The 19,775-nt window shown below is 33.1% G+C and overlaps 1 protein-coding gene across 1 annotated transcript in view; it reads left to right on the top strand.

The window, feature by feature from the left end:
- The first annotated feature begins 6,334 nt into the window (after window positions 1-6,334).
- Window positions 6,335-19,775, top strand: part of LOC123538376 (uncharacterized) — a 47,079-nt gene continuing 33,638 nt past the window's right edge. Inside the window, exons 1-2 of the mRNA XM_053530048.1 lie at window positions 6,335-6,414; window positions 16,820-16,861. Of these exons, the coding sequence (XP_053386023.1) occupies window positions 6,413-6,414; window positions 16,820-16,861 (44 nt within the window). The 5' untranslated portion in view covers window positions 6,335-6,412. The remainder of the gene's footprint in view (window positions 6,415-16,819; window positions 16,862-19,775) is intronic.

The following is a 19,775-nucleotide window of genomic DNA, read 5'->3' as shown; positions in this document are numbered from 1 at the left end:
AGGTACAACGGACTACGGAGTACTGCTACAATGACTGTAAAGACGTGTGCGTGCAATTATAATACAGATATGTTTCATAAAATCAAAACTAAACAGGTGAAACTTGACTTTGCTACATACAGTTTCCTTTCTTGATATAAGAGAAAAGATAAAAAAAAATCTCTAGTGCTTTAAGTGAACATAATACCACAACGTCTTATACGCGAATGTAATAGAAAATGCCTGTGAAAGCATGAACTGTTGAAACCTGCAAATGATACATAGGCTAATTTGAAAAATAAGTAACTGGTTGCAGGTATTCCGTAGAAATATGAAGCTGCACTGATACAATAACTATTTTCTGTTAACACAGAATTCGTTCGCACTTTATAAGAATGAAGTAATATCTAGATATTATGTCAATTGAATTGATATTTTATAATTCAATTATCATAAATAAATTTGATAAAAAGCATATTCATTTTTTTTTTTATTTTACTTAATTTTATGAATAACCATTCTGACCTGCCTCAGTCATTGTCTCAATGATACATTTTTTGTGCTTTACGTTGCATATTAATCCTGAACCATATATATAGTCATTTGTGTATTCCTTTAAAAATATGACCAATTTAAATTCAGATACCTAGAAACAGTCTTTCTTCTTACATAAAAATAAACAACATTGAACATAAACTGATGGCCGTTATGATACCTAGAAACATGGTGCAACTAACCTTTTTTCGCAAATGTACTTGAAAATGTTTTCATCCTTCCATAACAAAGACCTTGGAATGCATGTATTTAAGGCCTATTTATGTTTTGATACCTAGAAACATGATGTAACGAGAACAGCTTCCTAGAAGGAGTTAAAAGTTTTCCTCATTTGACAAAGGATGAACGTCCTTCAAGATATCGCATTACTAACATTTATGTACAAATAAACTGTTTTTATACACTTTTTTGTGTACAACGATTAGTCTGCTATCTACCCGAGACGAGATCAGAATAATTCATTGATGATTCAGTGAGTGTCAGCAAGGAGACGGGTAGAAAATATGAATATTTATAAACGGGTACATATCTGACAAGAAAAAAGAACAACTTGTGAATCAAACGATTGTAGCTTTTTTCTGTTATATCTTAATCCATTTTACAGAAACTATTCTATCGTTGTAACCGATGATTCTTTTTCACTAATCAATATTTGATTTACGAATGTTCTCATATACGCCGCTCCCGGAAATCGAACACATGAACCGTCGGTTTAACCATGATTTTAATCTATTTATTTACATAGATGATACTTGATAACTTGGCATATACATGTACTCCTATTACAGTCGTAGAACGTTAATGGTAAAAATAAAATGTTTAAGTGAAGTTTAAGTGTAATTTAGATAACGTACCGTAACATGTATTATACTTCCATATTCACTTTTTCAGATATAATGAAATGTCACGTGCGGACCTACTCATTGCATTTCTTTTACTATTTTAATATTTATTACTTTTCTGATTAATTTTTGTTCATTTTATAATTTTATGTTTTATATTTTCCTCATTACTTTTACTACGAAGGTAATGTGTTGTATATAAAAAGCAAAGGCATGTGTAATGCACCCAGATACGAAAAATGTATCTAAGTTTATCATTATTTGTCTTAGGCATACATTTATGACATACTGAATTATAGTAAACCGTATCAAAACTGAACAATATCAAATAAGTAAAATATACAGGAAAATCTGTAAAAATACGCGGTGTGTTTGGTTCGAATCTACAACCTTGTTGTAGTCTTTAGTATTGGATTACCCTCCTAAGCGATTACTCAATGACACCAACACGATCAACTGTGTTTAATATTAATATTTGTTTATGATGGAGCTCGTCCAAAGTCTCTATTTTTTTCTACATCTGTAATTTTTAAATTCATCTCCTTAACCTTTTGCCCGAGTGCGTTGGACTTTACGTTATAACATTAACCGACGCCTGTATACTGTCAAGTTGACAACGCAGTCTAGCTTTTATAGGTTCAGTAACATTGTCTGATCATTATTCTCTGTCGGCACAGGTTGTTGTTATGTTTGTAATGGCTGCCTCACTAGAGGGGAGACATAGGGGTACAAGATGTACATGCTGAAAATTCTGGCACAAATTTGTACCCTGAGTCATCGTCTTATTACTGTAAAAGTTTATATGATTGAATGTGTTTGTACGCATGACCTGAATTGTTAATATTTTTTGTCTATTTTGTGTCATCAAAGTTGGCGTTGCAAAATTTTGCGCCATTACTGGTCCCTTTGTTGTTGAAATGTCTGAATTGTTTGGCGAATTTTTATTCTTTTACGTTTTCTATTACACATAGAACTGTTTTTTTTTCATATTCCTTTAACAATTGCTCGTATGTCTCCCACAGAGTTATATCCAACTTACATATTAAATAGCTATTACATCAAATATTTTACCATCCATTCTTCATCATAAAAGATATTGCGTCTGTTTTTAAGCATGCACAATTATCTTAGTAATTAATTTTAAAAAATCGTTTTTAGATTTTATGAATTCTTCAATTAAGTCATAACCCACACATATTTCTTTATTTGCGTCTCATCATTGTACAAGGAATATATAACATATTTATACATACAATAAAAGTGCAATGTCATCCAAATTTATTATCACAGATAATTTGTACACACACGTCTTTTTACATCAACACGTATTTACATAATAAAACTGAGGAGGAGCAGTCGCTAATTGAAAGTTAAAAGTCTTAAAACCAAAGTAAGGTATTAAGAATCTGAAAAGTAATATGGGCACTACTGTGCAATTAAGGAATGGTTTAAAAAGTCAGTTATCCCCATAGCCCATCTCAATTACATGACTTGTTAAAGAAAATAGTTGAGAAAATAAATTAATTTCAATATTACTCAAAGATAAGAGCAATATATCTATACAATATATCTATACAAGATAATTCTTTTAAAAAAAGGTGTAATTATCTTTCACACCATATCTAACGGTAAAATGTACAAAAGTACTTTTAAAAATTAATTTTCATCTGTTTTAGTATAGATGAATAAGTATTAAATACTAGGAGAATATTAATGCGTTTTATAGTTTAAAATTACATTCTCTTTCATTATATTTCAATATCCTTATCAGCCGGCCGGTTACATAAAATATTATAACATCACCTTGTTGTATAAACGGTGTTGCCATTATATTTGCTTCTCAATTATAACTAAATTCAACTTTACTCTTATATAAATTGCGGGCCATTTCTAAAAGAAATCGTTTGAAATAAGTGTTGAGAGAGTCTCATTTATACACTGCTAATAATACAAAATGTTATAAGTATCAAGTAAAACAAGAAGTATCTTTAAAAAAAGATATACGGTCGCATTAGTCAATTCACACTTTAAGCTACGAAACGTGCACGCACTCTGTACTTTTACATACGTTTGGGTATCTATAAAGCAAAATAAAATGTAGTTTTTGAAGTAAAATTTTTGAAATCGTCAAGGGATACGAAATTACCAAAATGGGGACGAGTTGACTGGAAAACGAGTAAATCGTTTACGGGAGATCACTCCGTGATCAGAGTGGCAGAGTTAAACATTTATTACACTTTATGGTAAGAATAACCTCCCACTTTATTATAGACTTTTTTGGCAAACTATTCGTTTGGTTTAGAAATTTATAATTCAACAGACGTTACATAAGTTTCACTGAGAGTAGAAACATATTTTCATTTGAAACACATGTCAGGGCTCAATTTGTGGGCGGAAAAATCTATAAGTCGATTATAGATTTTTAAGACACGTTTTAACTGTGCTCCAGTTCGAAAACGAATCTGTTTAAACGTCTCTTTATGTTCTATAACATAAACATAATGCTACAATAGACACGTAAACAATTTCACCGTATTGTTTTTCACTATCCGTCTTATGTATATGTCATTGAATAGCATAGCATAAACTTACATTTTTGAAGTAATTCTTAAGTATCCTTCCCAAACGCAGTAAAGAATGTTTAAAAGCACTTAATCTTTTCTAAACTTAAGAAAACAAAAATTATAATCATCATGCAAGAAAATCTAATACATTATTTTTAGTTTTGCCGACAGTGAAATACCAAGATGACAACATAGATATATTTCCCCTTTTTGATAAATTTAATTCTTTCATTATCAAGCATTTAACAAAAGCAAACTTGTATAGTTTTTTAAGAAAGGGAGAAAGTCGTAAAATGAATAAAACTAAACGTTTTTATGTTTACACTTTAATAAAAAGTAATGAGCATGCTTAAAATGAAAATTGTGTCATTGATGATACTTAAAGAACAGTGCCTATAGCCAGTGTGAAAAATAATACCACTTTTAGAAAAAGTATCAGATTATCATTTATTGTTAATAAGTGAATACAAGATCAGAAACGCATTTTACATGATTTTACAGCAAATTTATTAATGTTTCTAACAATTCTTATTTTGTCCGTGTATGTTGTGTTTTAAGATATATATAGCAAATAATGTAACCCCCCCCCCACCCCCTCCACCCCCACCTCAGCCAGACAAAAGAAAAACAAATATTAACGATATACGGAGTTAGTGCTATGTACGGATGTTTAACTGGTTGTTATATAATGAGAATTTCCTAGAATCAAACACGAAAAGATAATAGTAAATGATAATCATGAACAGGATTAATGTTTGTCCATACAGTTTCTTGAACAAATACAAAACTTCACGCAATTAGGTACTCAGTAATGCATGAATGAAGACAACAAATATCCTTATTAAAATATATACCAATAAACGTCTCATCCATTTCCTTCTTGCAGCTTGTATTTAAATATTTCGATATACTGACCATGGCAATCTCCGCCCCCACCCCCATGTACCTAAACGGTGTTGCCATTATATTTGCTTATTCAGTGTGATCTTGTGAAACTCAATTATCAATTGTTCTGCATGGCAGGGATCGCAATATGGACAAATCTCCTGCGCTCAATTTGCCAAAGGCAGAGAAAATCGTCACCTTCTTTATATCCAAATTTTCACTTCATTCCGTTTGAAAAATGATAATTATCGTCTTCAAAATCATAGATTTTAAATTTCTCTTAATCTTTTTTGATTTTCATGTTTTTGTTTAACAAAATCAATTTGTTTCCGTCTTAGTCCAATTGAGCAGGATATGGTTTGAGCGGTGTGTGTGTGGTGGGGGGATTTTGTCAAACATTCCTTGTAATCAATAAGTTTCTAAGAATATTAATATGTTGATCCTGTTAATATACATATATTTAAAACACGTTTTATTCTTTTGAATCTCTGTTTAAAACTAAATTCCACTTTACTCTTATATAAATTGCATTCCATTTCTTAGTCCAGATTGGGTATTTATAAAGCAAAATAAAATGTAGATTTTGAAGTAACATTTTCCTGTGTTTTTTTTTATATAAAACGACTTTTTTTGAAATCGTCAAGGGATACCAAATTACCAAAATGGAACGAGTTGACTAGAGAACGAGTTGACTGTAAATAGTTTACGGGAGATCACTCCGTATCAGAGTGGCAGAGTTGAGACTCTGCGCAGGGGGTCAGGTTTATGACATTTTACAAGCTATTTTCACAGAAGCCTTGCAACGGATTATACTGTCTAAGAATACAGCTCACAGCACCTGTACAGCCCTTAAGAAAATATTATCTATTCCATTCGGATTCGTCCACCAATCAAAATGTACAGTTTTAATCATCTGTTAAATTACCTCACCCCAGATATAAACAGGAAATAAAGATAAAGTCAATACCGGCCTGGGGCTGGAAAAATTTGTTAATATGCAAATTATATAGTCTAACAATTGTCAAAATTTAATTCATTTCTACAGAAAAGTATTGAATTTGATTCAACGGTAACAGACATGCGCATATATTTTACTTTCAAAATCACATTAATATATCTAACACTAGGATTTAAACTTAACTTTTTAAATCTTAGATTATTGATATGCGGTCAGGGACATTTACACTTTATGATAAAAATAACCTCCCACTTAATTATAGGCTTTTGCAAACTATTCGTTTGGTTTGAAAAATTTATAATTCAACAGACGTAACTATGTTTCACTGACAGTAGAAGCATATTTTCATTTGAAACACATGTCAGGGCTCAATTTGTGGCCGGAAAAATCTATAAGTCGATTATAGATTTTTAAGAGACGTTTTAACTGTGCTCCAGTTCGAAAATTTATCTGTTTAAACGTCTCTTTATGTTCTATAACATAAACATAATGCTACAATAGACACGTAAACAATTTCACGGTATTGTTTTTCGGTCTAACAATAACCATTACCCGTTTATGTATATGTCATTGAATAGCATAGCATTCTTTACTGCGTTTGGGAAGGATACTTAAGAATTACTTCAAAAATGTAAGTTTATGTTTAAAAGCTCTTAATCTTTTCTAAACTTAAGAAAACAAAAATTATAATGCAAGAAGATCTAATACATTATTTTTAGTTTTGCCGACAGTGAAATACCAAGATGACAACATAGATATATTTCCCCTTTTTGATAAATTTAATTCTTTCATTATCAAGCATTTAACAAATGTAAATTTGTATAGTTTTTAAGAAAGGGACGAAGTCGTAAAATGAATAAAACTAAACGTTTTTATGTTTACATTTGAATAGAAAGTAATCAGCATGCTTAAAATGAAAATTGTGTCATTGATGATACTTATAGAACAGTGCCTATAGCCAGCGTGATAAATAATACCACTTTTAGAAAAAAGTATCAGATTATCATTTATTGTTAATAAGTGAATACAAGATCAGAAACGCATTTTTACATGATTTTACAGCAAATTTATTAATGTTTCTAACAATTCTTATTTTGTCCGTGTATGTTGTGTTTTAAGGTACATATAGCAAATAATGTTACCCCCTCCCCCCTACCCACACACACACACACACACAACCACCACCACCACCACCTCAGCCAGACAAAAGAAAAACAAATGTTGACGATATACGGAGATAGTGCTATCATGTAAGGATGTTTTACTAGTTTTTATATAATGATAATTTCCTAGAATCAAACACAAATAGATAATAGTAAATGATAATCAGGAACAGGATTAATGTTTGTCCATACAGTTTCTTGAACAAATACAAAATTTCACGCAATTAGGTACTCAGTAATGCATGAATGAAGACAACAAATATCCTTATTAAAATATATACCAATAAACGCCTCATCCATTTCCTTCTAGCAACTTGTATTTAAATATTTCGATATTTTGACCATGGAAATCTCCTTCCCGACCCCCCCGCCCCCACCCCACACACACACACACACACACACACACACCTAAGTAAATGTTTTTTGTAAACGGTGGCCAAGAAGGGCAATATTTTATGGTTATTTGTATAATAACTTTAAGTACGAGAGAAAAAGAGTGTTATCAAGAATCATTTCATTCAATATGTAATGCAACAGTTACAGTTTATACGCATTGCAGTTCCTTACCAGTACTTTACCGTATCGGAAAAGTTTAAAGATATTCCTTTCAAAACTTTCAAGAAGATTTACTAAATGGAGGCAATTCAAAATGTAAGAACAGTAGACATAGTTTCCTTGTAAATTGCATTTCCTCTGAATGGCTAACGTTTTAGAAAGATCCATTTCATAGTTTTTGAGTTTTGCTCCAGAAACAGTTAAGTGAAGACCCATCACGCTTTCATGAAAATAGTTATTTAAAGGTATTTCTATTTTAGTGACACATAAAGGGGTAAAGCGTCTCAATTTATGCAAAATTGGGAAAGGACTTTATATAATGATGGTGCAAAGTTGGATGAAAATCTATAAAATAAGTAATGAGAAAAAAGTTTGTTTAAAGGTATATCTATCATTAGTCATAGCAGCCCTTAAAAATGTCAAGTGCCCCCATTTTGGGAGTGACCTTACCATGATGCTGCAGACTAAAATTAACAAGAGTTCCGCCAAACGGAGAAATATATGCCTAAAGAGCTATATCAGAGGAAGACGGACACAAACTTTAAAGAAAACCATAAATATGAAAGAGTTATTTGGTGAGATGTGTGGGCGGGGTAGCAGGGTTTGTATGCGCGGTGATGATGACAGGATACTAAATGGCAAGCAACTTAATATTTTTGTTATTGTTTTTCTGTCTTTTTTTTTTGGGGGGGGGATGGGGACGGGGTTAGGGTGTTGTAATGTAGACTGTTGCAGTCACTCACATCGTCTCATCACCACCTGCCTCCAAGTTTCAAGTCAATTTTTATTTTTGATTTTATCTTTAATATTCTTAGTTATGATCAGGACACGAAATATGATGGACATGTTTGACCTTGACATTTGACCTACCACCCTGGTTTGTGCACTCAACACCACCTACCTACATTCCACGTTTTAAGCCAATTCTTTGAATAGTTAATAAGTTATTCTCCGGACACTTAATACGACGGACAGATTTGACCTTTGAGCTCAAAATGTGACCTTGACCTTACACCTATAGACCGGTATTATGCTCTTTGGACATTGTCTTGTTACTACTTATCAACATGCCATGTTTGAAGTCAATATCTTTAGTGGTTAAAAACTTATGCTCCGTACACTTTATATGATGGACAGTTTTGAACTTTTAGCTCAATTTGTGACCTTGAAGTTTGACCTACAGAGCCGATTTATATTCTCCGCATATTGTAATATTGTCACATGTCTATATACCAAATTTGAAATCAATACCTTTAATGGTTATAAAGTTAGGGTCCGGAAAAGAAAAATGACGGATGGACAGACAGACTCACGCGCCATCAGATAATATGTCCGTATCTTTGGACCAGGCACTGATCCCTGTGGCACACTGTATTGCATTAACATAGGCGTCGATAACTCACCATTTACACACACAGTTTAATAGCGGTCGCTAATATATGATGACAGCCATGCGAGTGCTTTGTCTGTGACTCCAAAATGATGTTCGAGTTGGTGTAACAGTGTTTGGTGGTCAATCGTGTCGAAAGCTGCAGACAGACCGAGTAGCACGAGGACTGTTACAGACTTTTGTTCGAGAGATGTGAGGATATCATTCTGTACCTTTATCAAAGCCGACTCAGTTGAATGAAACTTTTTGTAAGCAGACTACATTCCCTCATGTAGCTTATTTTCACGCAAGTGCCGCTCAAGACGCTCATCTACTACCTTTTCTAAGATTTTTGAAATGAAAGGGAGATTAGACACAGGCCTGTAGTTTTTGAGAATATTTGGTTAAAAACCTGGTTTCTTAAGCAGGGGCTTATCCTAGCACTTTTAAACCCCTTTTCATTGATGTATTTATGATGTTTGTAATCAACGGCAATAGCTCATCAAGACATTTCTTCAAAAGCCATGTTGGTAAAGGGTCAAGTTCACAGGATTTGTTTGGAGATTTTTGTATGTTTCGTTTTACCTCTTCTGTCGTTGCAGGAGCCAAATCGATAAGACAGTGTGCTACTTTCTGATGTTCTTAACAATGCAAGTCTGCTGAATCACAATCAGTTTGGCTATGCGAAATAATGTCATTCCTAACGTTTTTTAATTTTCTCGATGAAAAGGTCACTAAACCTCTGCGCAATTTCCTTTGAGAATGAGTTGGAGGGACGGGCAGCCTCATCACTGTCTCCTAGTAGATTTTTGGTTATCTTGATCAAATATTTATCTTATCAGAGAAGTAGTCAGTTCGGGCATGAATTAGGAGTTTATTCAATGTAGCACATTGGTCCCTATAAAGTTGATGGTCGATTAATAGTTTTGATTTACGACATTTCCGTTCAAGCTTGCGTTTTAATTGTTTAGCTTCATGAAGTTCGTCTGTAAACCACAGACAGCTAGGTCGAAGAGCGATATGTTTTGTGCGTAAGGGAGCATGTTTGTCTATCAGTGAGGATAATAAATCCTTTTGAATATGCATTTACTAGCTGATCCACGCCTGTGTCTTCCTTCTGGAAGCGTATTTAGCGCAAGGGGCGCCTAGATGACTTGCTTGAAAGAACTTTAATTTCCGAAAAGAAACTGGCTTCCGCACCGGAGCCGGTTTTGTGGCACAGGATTTGAAATGAATTGCATAGTGGTCCTGTGACATATTACCAGTATTATCGCAAACACCTGGATCGATGCCCTCGACACCTGATATTATTTTGCTGTCGTTCCTGGTTATTACAACATCAAATGTATGACCGCGGGCATGGGTTGGTCTGTTCACATGTTGATGCAAACCGCATGACTGAAGTATGCTTTTAATCTGACAGCATCTCGGTCTGATTGAATATCGAGATGGAAATTCATGTCTCTTACAATGGTGATGTCTTTATCATCCGTAGCATATCTGCCAAGGAAAGTAGGCCATTCTTCCTCCAGAAACACACTAGTCTTTAAACCGTTTTGTTTTGTTGGTGGTGGTCTATATATCACTGCCAGTCGTGCAGAAATCTATTGATACTCAAATTACAGTCCATGTATTCAAATTGTTTAAAACTTTTGTGACGACTAGATGCAACAAATCGAAGAGTAAATGCAAATTTATGTATGAAAGCCACATCCCGTCCACGGCTGCCGCTGCACCGTGCAACATTTTTTTTATTGAATATCCATTCGGTACAAGGTCGCCAATGCACGTTTTATCCAGTTCCGAGCCAAGTCTCAGTGAGTGCTACTCAATCAAAACCATTTGAAACTATATTATCACACAGAAATTGTCTTAGTTTAGACAGATCTTGGTTTGAAACTGCATACACGAATTTTCTTCTCACTTCTTCCTGTTGTAGTAGATTAATGTCTAATTTTGATAACATTATTTCGTATTGGTCTGCTGAATTTCAAGATTTTGAGTATCCATACAATTTGAAATGTTTATACAGATTTAATTTCGTGGTCGAATATAATTGTGATTGCTTCAGGCAGTACTTGCAAATTATGCAAATGGACCCCTTCATTGGCATCCCATATTGACATAACTGGGAAGGGTACCATTTGTAATCCAACGTAAGATAAATATAATAAAATATTGGATTAAGATTTTATGCCAGTCTGATGCATCCCTTGTTAAAATAACATATTTGATGCTTAAAATCGACGCTGATCAACATTGTTCATTTAATGGAAAGAACTGGGCTTTTCAAGTGAAATGTATCCTACAGCAACACGGACTTTCATATTTGTGGAACAAACAATCAGATATATGCATTCCTTTTCAACTTATTAAACAACGAATTTTAGATACATATTTACAAAAATGGTATTCAGACATCAATAACTCGAATCGACTTCAATCATATTGTATATTTAAACACGATTTTGAAATGGAAAAATACATAGATGTTTTAACTGAACCCAAATATAGATTCGCCCTGTCAAGATTTAGAACTTCTTCTCATTGCTTGCTAATTGAAACAGGAAGATATGATAATACCCCTCGAGAACAAAGAATATGTAGGTCCTGCAATATGAATAAAATTGAAAATGAATTTCATTTTTTTTACTCGTCTGCCCAAAATTTCGTGAACTAAGAAATAAATACTTTAAACCCTATTTTTGTCACTGGCCAACAATGAAAAAATCTGAAACTCTCTTGTCCTCGAAATCTAGAATGACTATTTTTGATTTGTCAAAATATATATATTTTGCTACCAAAAAAACGCATTTCGTAAATCTGCCAGCATTACTTTTTAATATATTGTCAATTCACGAATATACTATATATGAAAATATTTACCTATATATTTTGCTCATTTTATGTTTTGCTCTTCTGCAAATGCTTTTTTTTCACTGTATTTCATTTTTAAATGGCTATAAACATTGTTATTATGTTTTATGCTAATAAAGATTCGTATTCGTATATTCGTATATATTTACCCCCTCTTATACCTCTTTATTTCAAAACACCTAGCTGTTTTAGTATATGATAGACAACGGTTTGAGTATTTTTGGGAAATACTCAAAATCGAACTGCTGAACAATTATATTTTGTGAGGAGTGTGCGTATTGGCGAAACACGATGATAGAAACTTTGATTCAAGACGATAGCCAGGTTCCAAAACTACAAAAATAGCTGACAGCAAATCGAACGTTAACATGTTGGATAAGAACAATTTACTGTTGTTTGAAGTAATCTGGTATTTGAATTATGGATTAGTGCTTACTGGTAATTAGACTACATAATCACATACAAATTATCAATTTCTATTAGAAATAAATTTTCAACAATCGGTATATATTGACAAAAGAATTGTGGTTATATTAATTTTTTGTTCATGAGCGCTGAAGCCATCAAAACAGAAACCAGTGTTGGTATTTATTTATTTATTTAGTTACTGATTTTGTGTATTATGATAAAGTTAATGCGTAGACACGTTATTCTACTATATCGTGCTTTTCTTGTAATATATGATATAGTTGTTCTACTTTCTAACAGATGTTTGCAAATGTAAGGATCGTGCTGATCTGGCGTAAGTACGACAGAGATCGCCTTATCTCCAAACGACATTTGTATTTAATAGCAAGTGAACATAAAAGGTTACAACTGTTGGAAAAGTTTCAGTCAATGTGTAAATTACGTGTTTATCCAGTTGGTTCTACACTACACATAATCATGGGATGGAGTTTCTTGTTATTTAATTTGACTTTTATATGTATAAGTTATTCCAGTTTTGTATTTCAGTTATGTGAACCCTTTTATTGATATCTAATAACTTGGGGTCACTTTTACAATATTAATATTTTGGACGTTGTCAATTGAATTCACTTCCAGATTAATCTTACTTTTTTATCCCATTGATAGCTGGTAAGAATATTGCAAGGTCATTTTACCTGTATTGTTAGATAATAGATTGACACGAAATCCACGCGTTTTCCCCCAGTTTCTCCAGATATATATGAAATATAGACGGGTACAAGACTACCTTGCGATTGGCTATTTACAAATGTACGTGGTCTAACTATGCAATCAGAAGAGTAACATCTGACCGCGATTTCCTCCGGGCATACTTTCAGTAGTTCACGTGTATTGTTTTGGTGTTTGACATGAAAAGCTACAAGTGATGATTGATCAAAATCATTGTGTGTGAAGAGAAATCGATTGAAAAATTTAACGTAATTCTGAAAAAAAAAGCACAAATAAATTCAACAATACAAACAAAATGCAAGTATTTCACACTATTTCAAAAAAACTATTTACATCAATCTCCTCACAATTAACTAATACGCACTCAAGGCAATATCCACATATATATGTGTAGTAATTCTCGAGAATTATAAGGTGCTCTCATAGTTTTATTCAAATATTGACCTGTAGATACTAGCTTATCTTTAATCAATGACTCAGTTTTCAATAAAAAACATCAAAGTGCTAAAATGGGAATTATTTCAGAATGACGACCTTGATCATTCTCTTAGTAGTATCTTGGGAAGGTATGTGTGAAGTTTATTCAGGTTTAAGGAGTTATAACCCAGATATAACGTTGTTGGGCATTTTAAATATGGTTTTTACACAGGCCTCCTGTAACGTAACACTTGGTCTGTGTACCTGAAGTTTGTCTTGAAACATAACACATTACAACAGTTCTAACATTTATTTTCTACGAAGAGCAATGCACAGTAACTTATAAATGTTCAGTCTATTTTCATGAATATAATCAATGTTCAATTAGTCTTTTAAAACAGTTCTGTTTACTGATCTATTTAACAACATTTCTTAATTATAAATATATTTCAAACTAGCTCTTAACAAAGCTTATTAAGTTTCAGCTCTTGAGAGCGGGAACAAGTTCCTTAGCCCGCCACTTGGGCAGCCTCTCTCTGATCACAGAGTGTATTGAGTTTATAAAGGATTATACAGGAAAACACAGCAGACACATTATCTAATTTCCCGATCACTTAAGGATACGTACAAGTTCAACAAGCCTTAAGCTACTGAAGATTGTCAAATCTTGTCTGACTTTTGAAATGTACAGTTAAAATCTTAATTATCCGAAAGAAATACCAAAATAGAAAATTATAAACCTAGGTATTACATTACACTCCGACGCCAATAGTTGTATTAGACCTTTATCACGGACACGGACATGGGAATGTAAATGTAAACGTACTCTGTACTTCTTTCAAATTTGGGGGGTTTTCTCAAACATGTTTTGGAACTTGTGAGAATATGTCTGGTTATAGAGATTAAGGTTTAACCCAATAAAGTTGCATGTTGTGTAAGCTTACAGAAAACTGTCAATGAAAAGTAACACAAGGAACTGAGGGTCGGTGTAGAATTGTATCGTGTATGTGTGTGTGTGTGTGTGTGTGTGTGTGGAGGGGGGTGGCTTCAGGGAGGGGAGAGGGGTTAAAGGTCTGGATGTTTTGGAGAATAAAATTCTATTTATTTTGTTGTCATGTTTTGGTGGTCTAGGTGTAAGTGTCACTGGGTTGGAGGAAAATGGATACTTAGAAACAGAATGAGTTATAACACGGCCTGTAAACACTGACTCCATCTGCTTTTGGTAGCAAATGAGGTGAGTGAAAGAAAGAGCTAATAATACTTCATAAGTGGCACTAAGTTGTAAAGAAAGGCTACTTTTTGTAACAATTTGTAAACGCATTTCTATTAAACGGGCAATACAAAGTTATAGTCATAAATGACTGTAACTTACATGTATGTAGAGCGTTTGCATAGATTTACTCTCTTAAGTTAGCACTTTTGACTTGACAAGTTTTGAGAGTAGCGAAATAGAGCCGGTTCAAAAATGAAAGTTGAAAAAGTTTGGGAAGCATTATTCACTACAAAATAAATTAGGTAGTTTACTAATTGTTTTGACTTGACTATATACATTTTTGAGATACGAGATGAAGCCAGTGCCGCTTGTGTAGACGTTAAATAGTTGGAGCCTAGGACCGTAGTTAAGCAGGTATTGAGAAGCTTGACATAAATATTTAACCAACATTATTACAATATATGAGGTTTGATAATTATAGGGGCAGTTGATAGTGAAGTTTAGAATGTGGACAACTTTAACAAAATCGACACCAACATTGGTGGTAACTATACAACGCTCTTTATTCGCTTAAATTGTTGGAACCACTTTACTGAGATATTACGATAACACTTTGTTTATAGGTAGTATATAAGATGGAAAGTCCTGGATGTATTGGCAGCTGCAGCTAACTTCAACTTGTTTGTTACTGAAAATAGAGACAAAGGTTTTCGTTTTTGTTTTTGTTTTTTGGATTTGGAATGACATATTTTCACAAAACATGCTTATAAAAACTCTAGCTTAAGATTGCATTTCAGGCTGCTTGAATTGGGGTCAATATTATTGTACCTAAACAAAGAAACAGCTACCGGCAAATGAATTTAGTTTTGATTGAGAAACATTCTTACCAAACTTGGTTAGTGCTAACGTATATCAGGACTTACCTTAAGAATGTATTTTCGGTCATTAGGATGAAAAAATCTACTGTTTAAAATTTGTTTATACTAAACATGGTATTTTTTTCGTAAGATGTAGATATATGTGTTCGTCTGTGTTCTCTTTGTGGACAAAATTTATTCCTAGCAGAGAATAACGCTTCCAAGAATTATAAAGATGTGCTCTGTCTTGATAATAAGATGAAAACATTTGAATTTGATGTCTTAAAAAGATAAAACGAATCCCTGCGGTTATGTGTTTGAATTTTTATGTTTTGAGAAATCCCCCAGATTTTGACCATAGTACACAGTACGTCTACATTGTCCGTGTCGGTTGTAAAGGTCTATTATAGCCATAGCTCCCAGGACGTACGAAGAGGGGAATAGAAAATTAGATAAACTCAAATACACCGTTTAATCATTTCGCGCTTTACTTTCGACGCTCCACCATTTAGACGTACTGTAACAATTTTGAATATCATATGATTGACTTACAGATGTATTACATAACACATTCACATGCAATAAAAGTAGCATAAATTTATAGAAAATGCAAACCCGGCCTTCTCCCTTTGTGTTAAACTGTAGTTTCGAGATTATACGAGATTATAGACTTTTACACCTTTGGGGCGTTCCAGAGATTGCCTCTTTTAAAAAAGAAGGATTAACTTGGAATGCCTTGGTCATAACTATGTTTAAAAATAGCGATTTTAAGACAGGTTGAATTTAATGTTACTAACTGATGATCGGAAGTTCGAACTGCTGACAGATTACCCATTTAAAACCATATTTATATACGGTTTTATATCTGTTTTATTCAACATTTTCATTAATGATATTTTCCATTTTGTAAAGAAAAGTAAATTGTATAATTACGCAGATGACAACACACTATCTCATTCAGATCACAACATTAATGAATTAGATTTAAAAAGATACTTCAATTACTTGTGAAGAGGAAGTCAAACTTTTAGGAGTTACAATAGATTTTAGGTTAAATTTTAAGACTCATGTTTCAGATATTTGCAAAAAGGCTTCCAGACAGTTAAATGTGCTAAATCGTATTGGGAAAAATCTTTGTAAATTAGGAAAACTTAATATTTATTACTCTTTCATAATATCAAATTTCAACTTCTGCCCCTTAACCTGGCATTTTTGTGGTGAAGTAAATGCAAATAAAATAGAGAAAATTCAAGAAAAGAGCTTTACGGTTTATTTACAATGATTATACATCAAACTATCCATCTCTCCAAACTAAATCCAACCTACCAACCTTAAAAATTAGAAGATTAAGAACTATTGCCTTAGAAACATTTAAAATTATTAACAAACATGCACCAGTTTATCTTCATGATCTGATTACAGTGAAAAAATAATTCATATTCTTTTAGGTACAGCAACACTGCAGAGGTTCCGCAAGTTAAAACCACAAGGTATGGCCTGAACTCTTTCCGCTCGGCAGCGCCCAGACTTTGGAACTCACTCACTCAGCATTTCCGTGAGGAAACAAACCTGAGCCAGTTCCGGAGTCTGATCAATGCCTGGAGCGGACAGAGTTGCAGATGCTCTTCATGTGCTGTTTTGAGTTAACCTCTGTTAAATGCTTATTTTCGTTCTGCTTTTGCTGATTTTATTTTGTTGTGCTTGCTTTTACCTAAGTATTTCTAATTGTATTTTATTACAGGATTTTCTTTGCTTCTTTGCTTGTTGCACATTGTACCTGCATTATTTGTGTTACGCTTTATGTTTGTATGCACGCTTTATAACGTTGTGTTTTGCTGCAACTATCGAGATGCAGGTGCTAATCAGGTCATCTTGTTTTTAATTCTATCTTATAGGTGTTTCAGTAAATCAGACACACTTGTGCTGTCTTTTATCTTCAGTTTTTAACCGATGTTTATCTTAGGCATTTTTAGGCTACGGACAAGATTAGCACCAATACCTTAGCTTTTCTTTTTATATGTAAATGTGCTATTACATTATGATGTTTTAATAATATGTGTGCAAATGCTTTCTTACTCATAGTAGAAGTGTGTATTAATTGATATATATTTGTTAAATAAGTCGGTCAATAGCTATTCATAGCTAATGTTGATTTGTTGTGCCATACCGACAATAAATAAAATTTGTATTGTATTGTATTGTATTGTATTGTATTGGTTTATACATTTGTAACAGTCTCAGGAAAAATGTGCAGCCTCGACCGGAATTCGAACCTCGGACCTTCGGCTTACCGTGCCAACGCTCTACCAATTGAGCTACCGAGGCCACCCGATACGAGAACCGTTACACACCTTTCCTCTTATTGCGAGACATTGGCACTCCTGGCCAATGTCTGCCGTAGACTGTTAACCGAATTCAGGTGCACACCCCAGTCAAACTTCTTCGTCCGCATGGGCTCCAATGGTGAGCATCCCGGACGAGCCCCCAAATGAAACAGTCTCAGGAAAAATGTGCAGCCTCAGTATGCAAGAACAATCAAGCAAAATATTTTCCTTAATTTTCGACATATTTGGTTTTGCTGCTTTGGATAGTTTATTACATATACATGTTTTGATTTATGGAAGGCCGTACGCGCCAAAATGTTATATTGTAAGTAGTTTTGCTTTGAACATTCAAGAGATCATAACTCTGGTCCAGTTGTATTGCGACTTTGTCAAAATGTTTTTTTAACAAACTATCGGACGTTTTTGAAACAGGGTCAAAAGTAGGCTATTGAGTTTCTTTTTTTCTATAATTTAACATAGTGACCCAGTTTTTACTCCCCATAACGCAGTATTTAAACTGATATAGAATGCATCGAGACAACAGTTACTTTTTCTATTGTGACTTAATTGCCTATAGATCAAATAGAAAATATTGCCTCTATAGTTCATAGAAGTTTTTTTTCTATAATCTACCTTAATGACATAGTTATTGACCAAAGATCGCATAGTTTTAAACTTGGCCAAGATTTTATAGAAAGACAAACTTTCTAACCAATTTTTATGTTGCTCAGGTAGGAAAGAGGCATTATGAGTGTTAACAATGTTTTTCTATGATATGACCCAGTGACCTAGCTTTATATCCCAGATAATCTTACTTTAAATTTGTTAAACAATTTATAAAGATAAATGTTCGATAACAAATATGTCATTGAAAGTGTTAAGAATGTATTTCTTTATAATTTAACTTACTGATCTACCTTTTAATGCAAGATGACCAATTTTCAAACTTTACCTAGATTTGATTAAGACAAGCATTACGACTATATTTGTAGATCAGGTAAACAATGCAGTCTCTAGAGTGTTAACAAGGTTTGTTATACCTCAAAATGGTAGCAACGCATTTTGGTAGTCACTACCTAAATTCGGCCAAGTTTTGGTAGCGACAAAATGCGTTGCAAGGGTACATATGATGTCTTAAGAATCATGGAATGGAACGTATTTTGGTGTTTTTCCTACATCAGGGGCTGTGCTCATTTTTACATTACAAAAGGCAGAGATAAAAGGAGGGAATGTCTCATATAAAATGGTGGGGGAGGGGGTTCGGAGGTCTCCTCCTGAGAAATAGTTTTCGTATAGAAACAACCAAAATGTAGATTCCTAAGTCATCTCATTGCTCTATAAACACAATGCTGACCTATTCCGAGAATGATAACTGACTTACCTACGTGAACATTCTCCTTTGTTTTAAATAGTTCAGAATGATTTCGGGTTTGTAAAACATTCGTTATATTATATGTGTGATTGAAAACATATAAATAAAGTAAGGAATACCATCACGTTCTAAACGTTGTCGGATAATGTGTAATATAAAAAAAATGGCCAACTTGTTACGCACCTGTAAATATGTTAGCTGGCAATGAGGACATGACATTCATACTTCATGAAAACCCTTGCACATCTGGTAAAAATTGAGAAAATTATAATCTTTTTCTGAAATCAGCAATTTGTGTCTTTTCAATTATTATAACAAAGCATTTTATAGTCTCATTTCGTCAGGATTTGTTTTGAAAGGCATTATATAACAGATTTTTATATCTTCTAAGAAACCGTAAGTTTATTAACGTTTTTAAGTCCTTATACATATTTTTGTAAAGCAAACTTATTTAGATATTAATAAGTTGATTTAACAAGCATTGAAAGTCACCAGTTGTCTTTTTAGTTTTATAAAAAATATATTTTTGCAATTTATTTAATTATCCTATTATTAAATTGCTAATTTTATAAATCTTCTAACATGTGAACATTAAAATCATACGCCTTCTATTCTGATTGTTTAAAATGGCAAATTTCTATAATGCAATTATAATACAACATTGATAAAATGTTGGTTGAGAAAATCAGCAAAGCTAAAAAAGCTTTT

This window comes from Mercenaria mercenaria, chromosome 18 (assembly GCF_021730395.1).
Source record: "Mercenaria mercenaria strain notata chromosome 18, MADL_Memer_1, whole genome shotgun sequence".
Lineage (NCBI taxonomy): Eukaryota > Metazoa > Mollusca > Bivalvia > Venerida > Veneridae > Mercenaria > Mercenaria mercenaria.
Note: the sequence above shows the minus strand (reverse complement) of the source record. Positions and strands in the feature narration are given on the sequence as shown.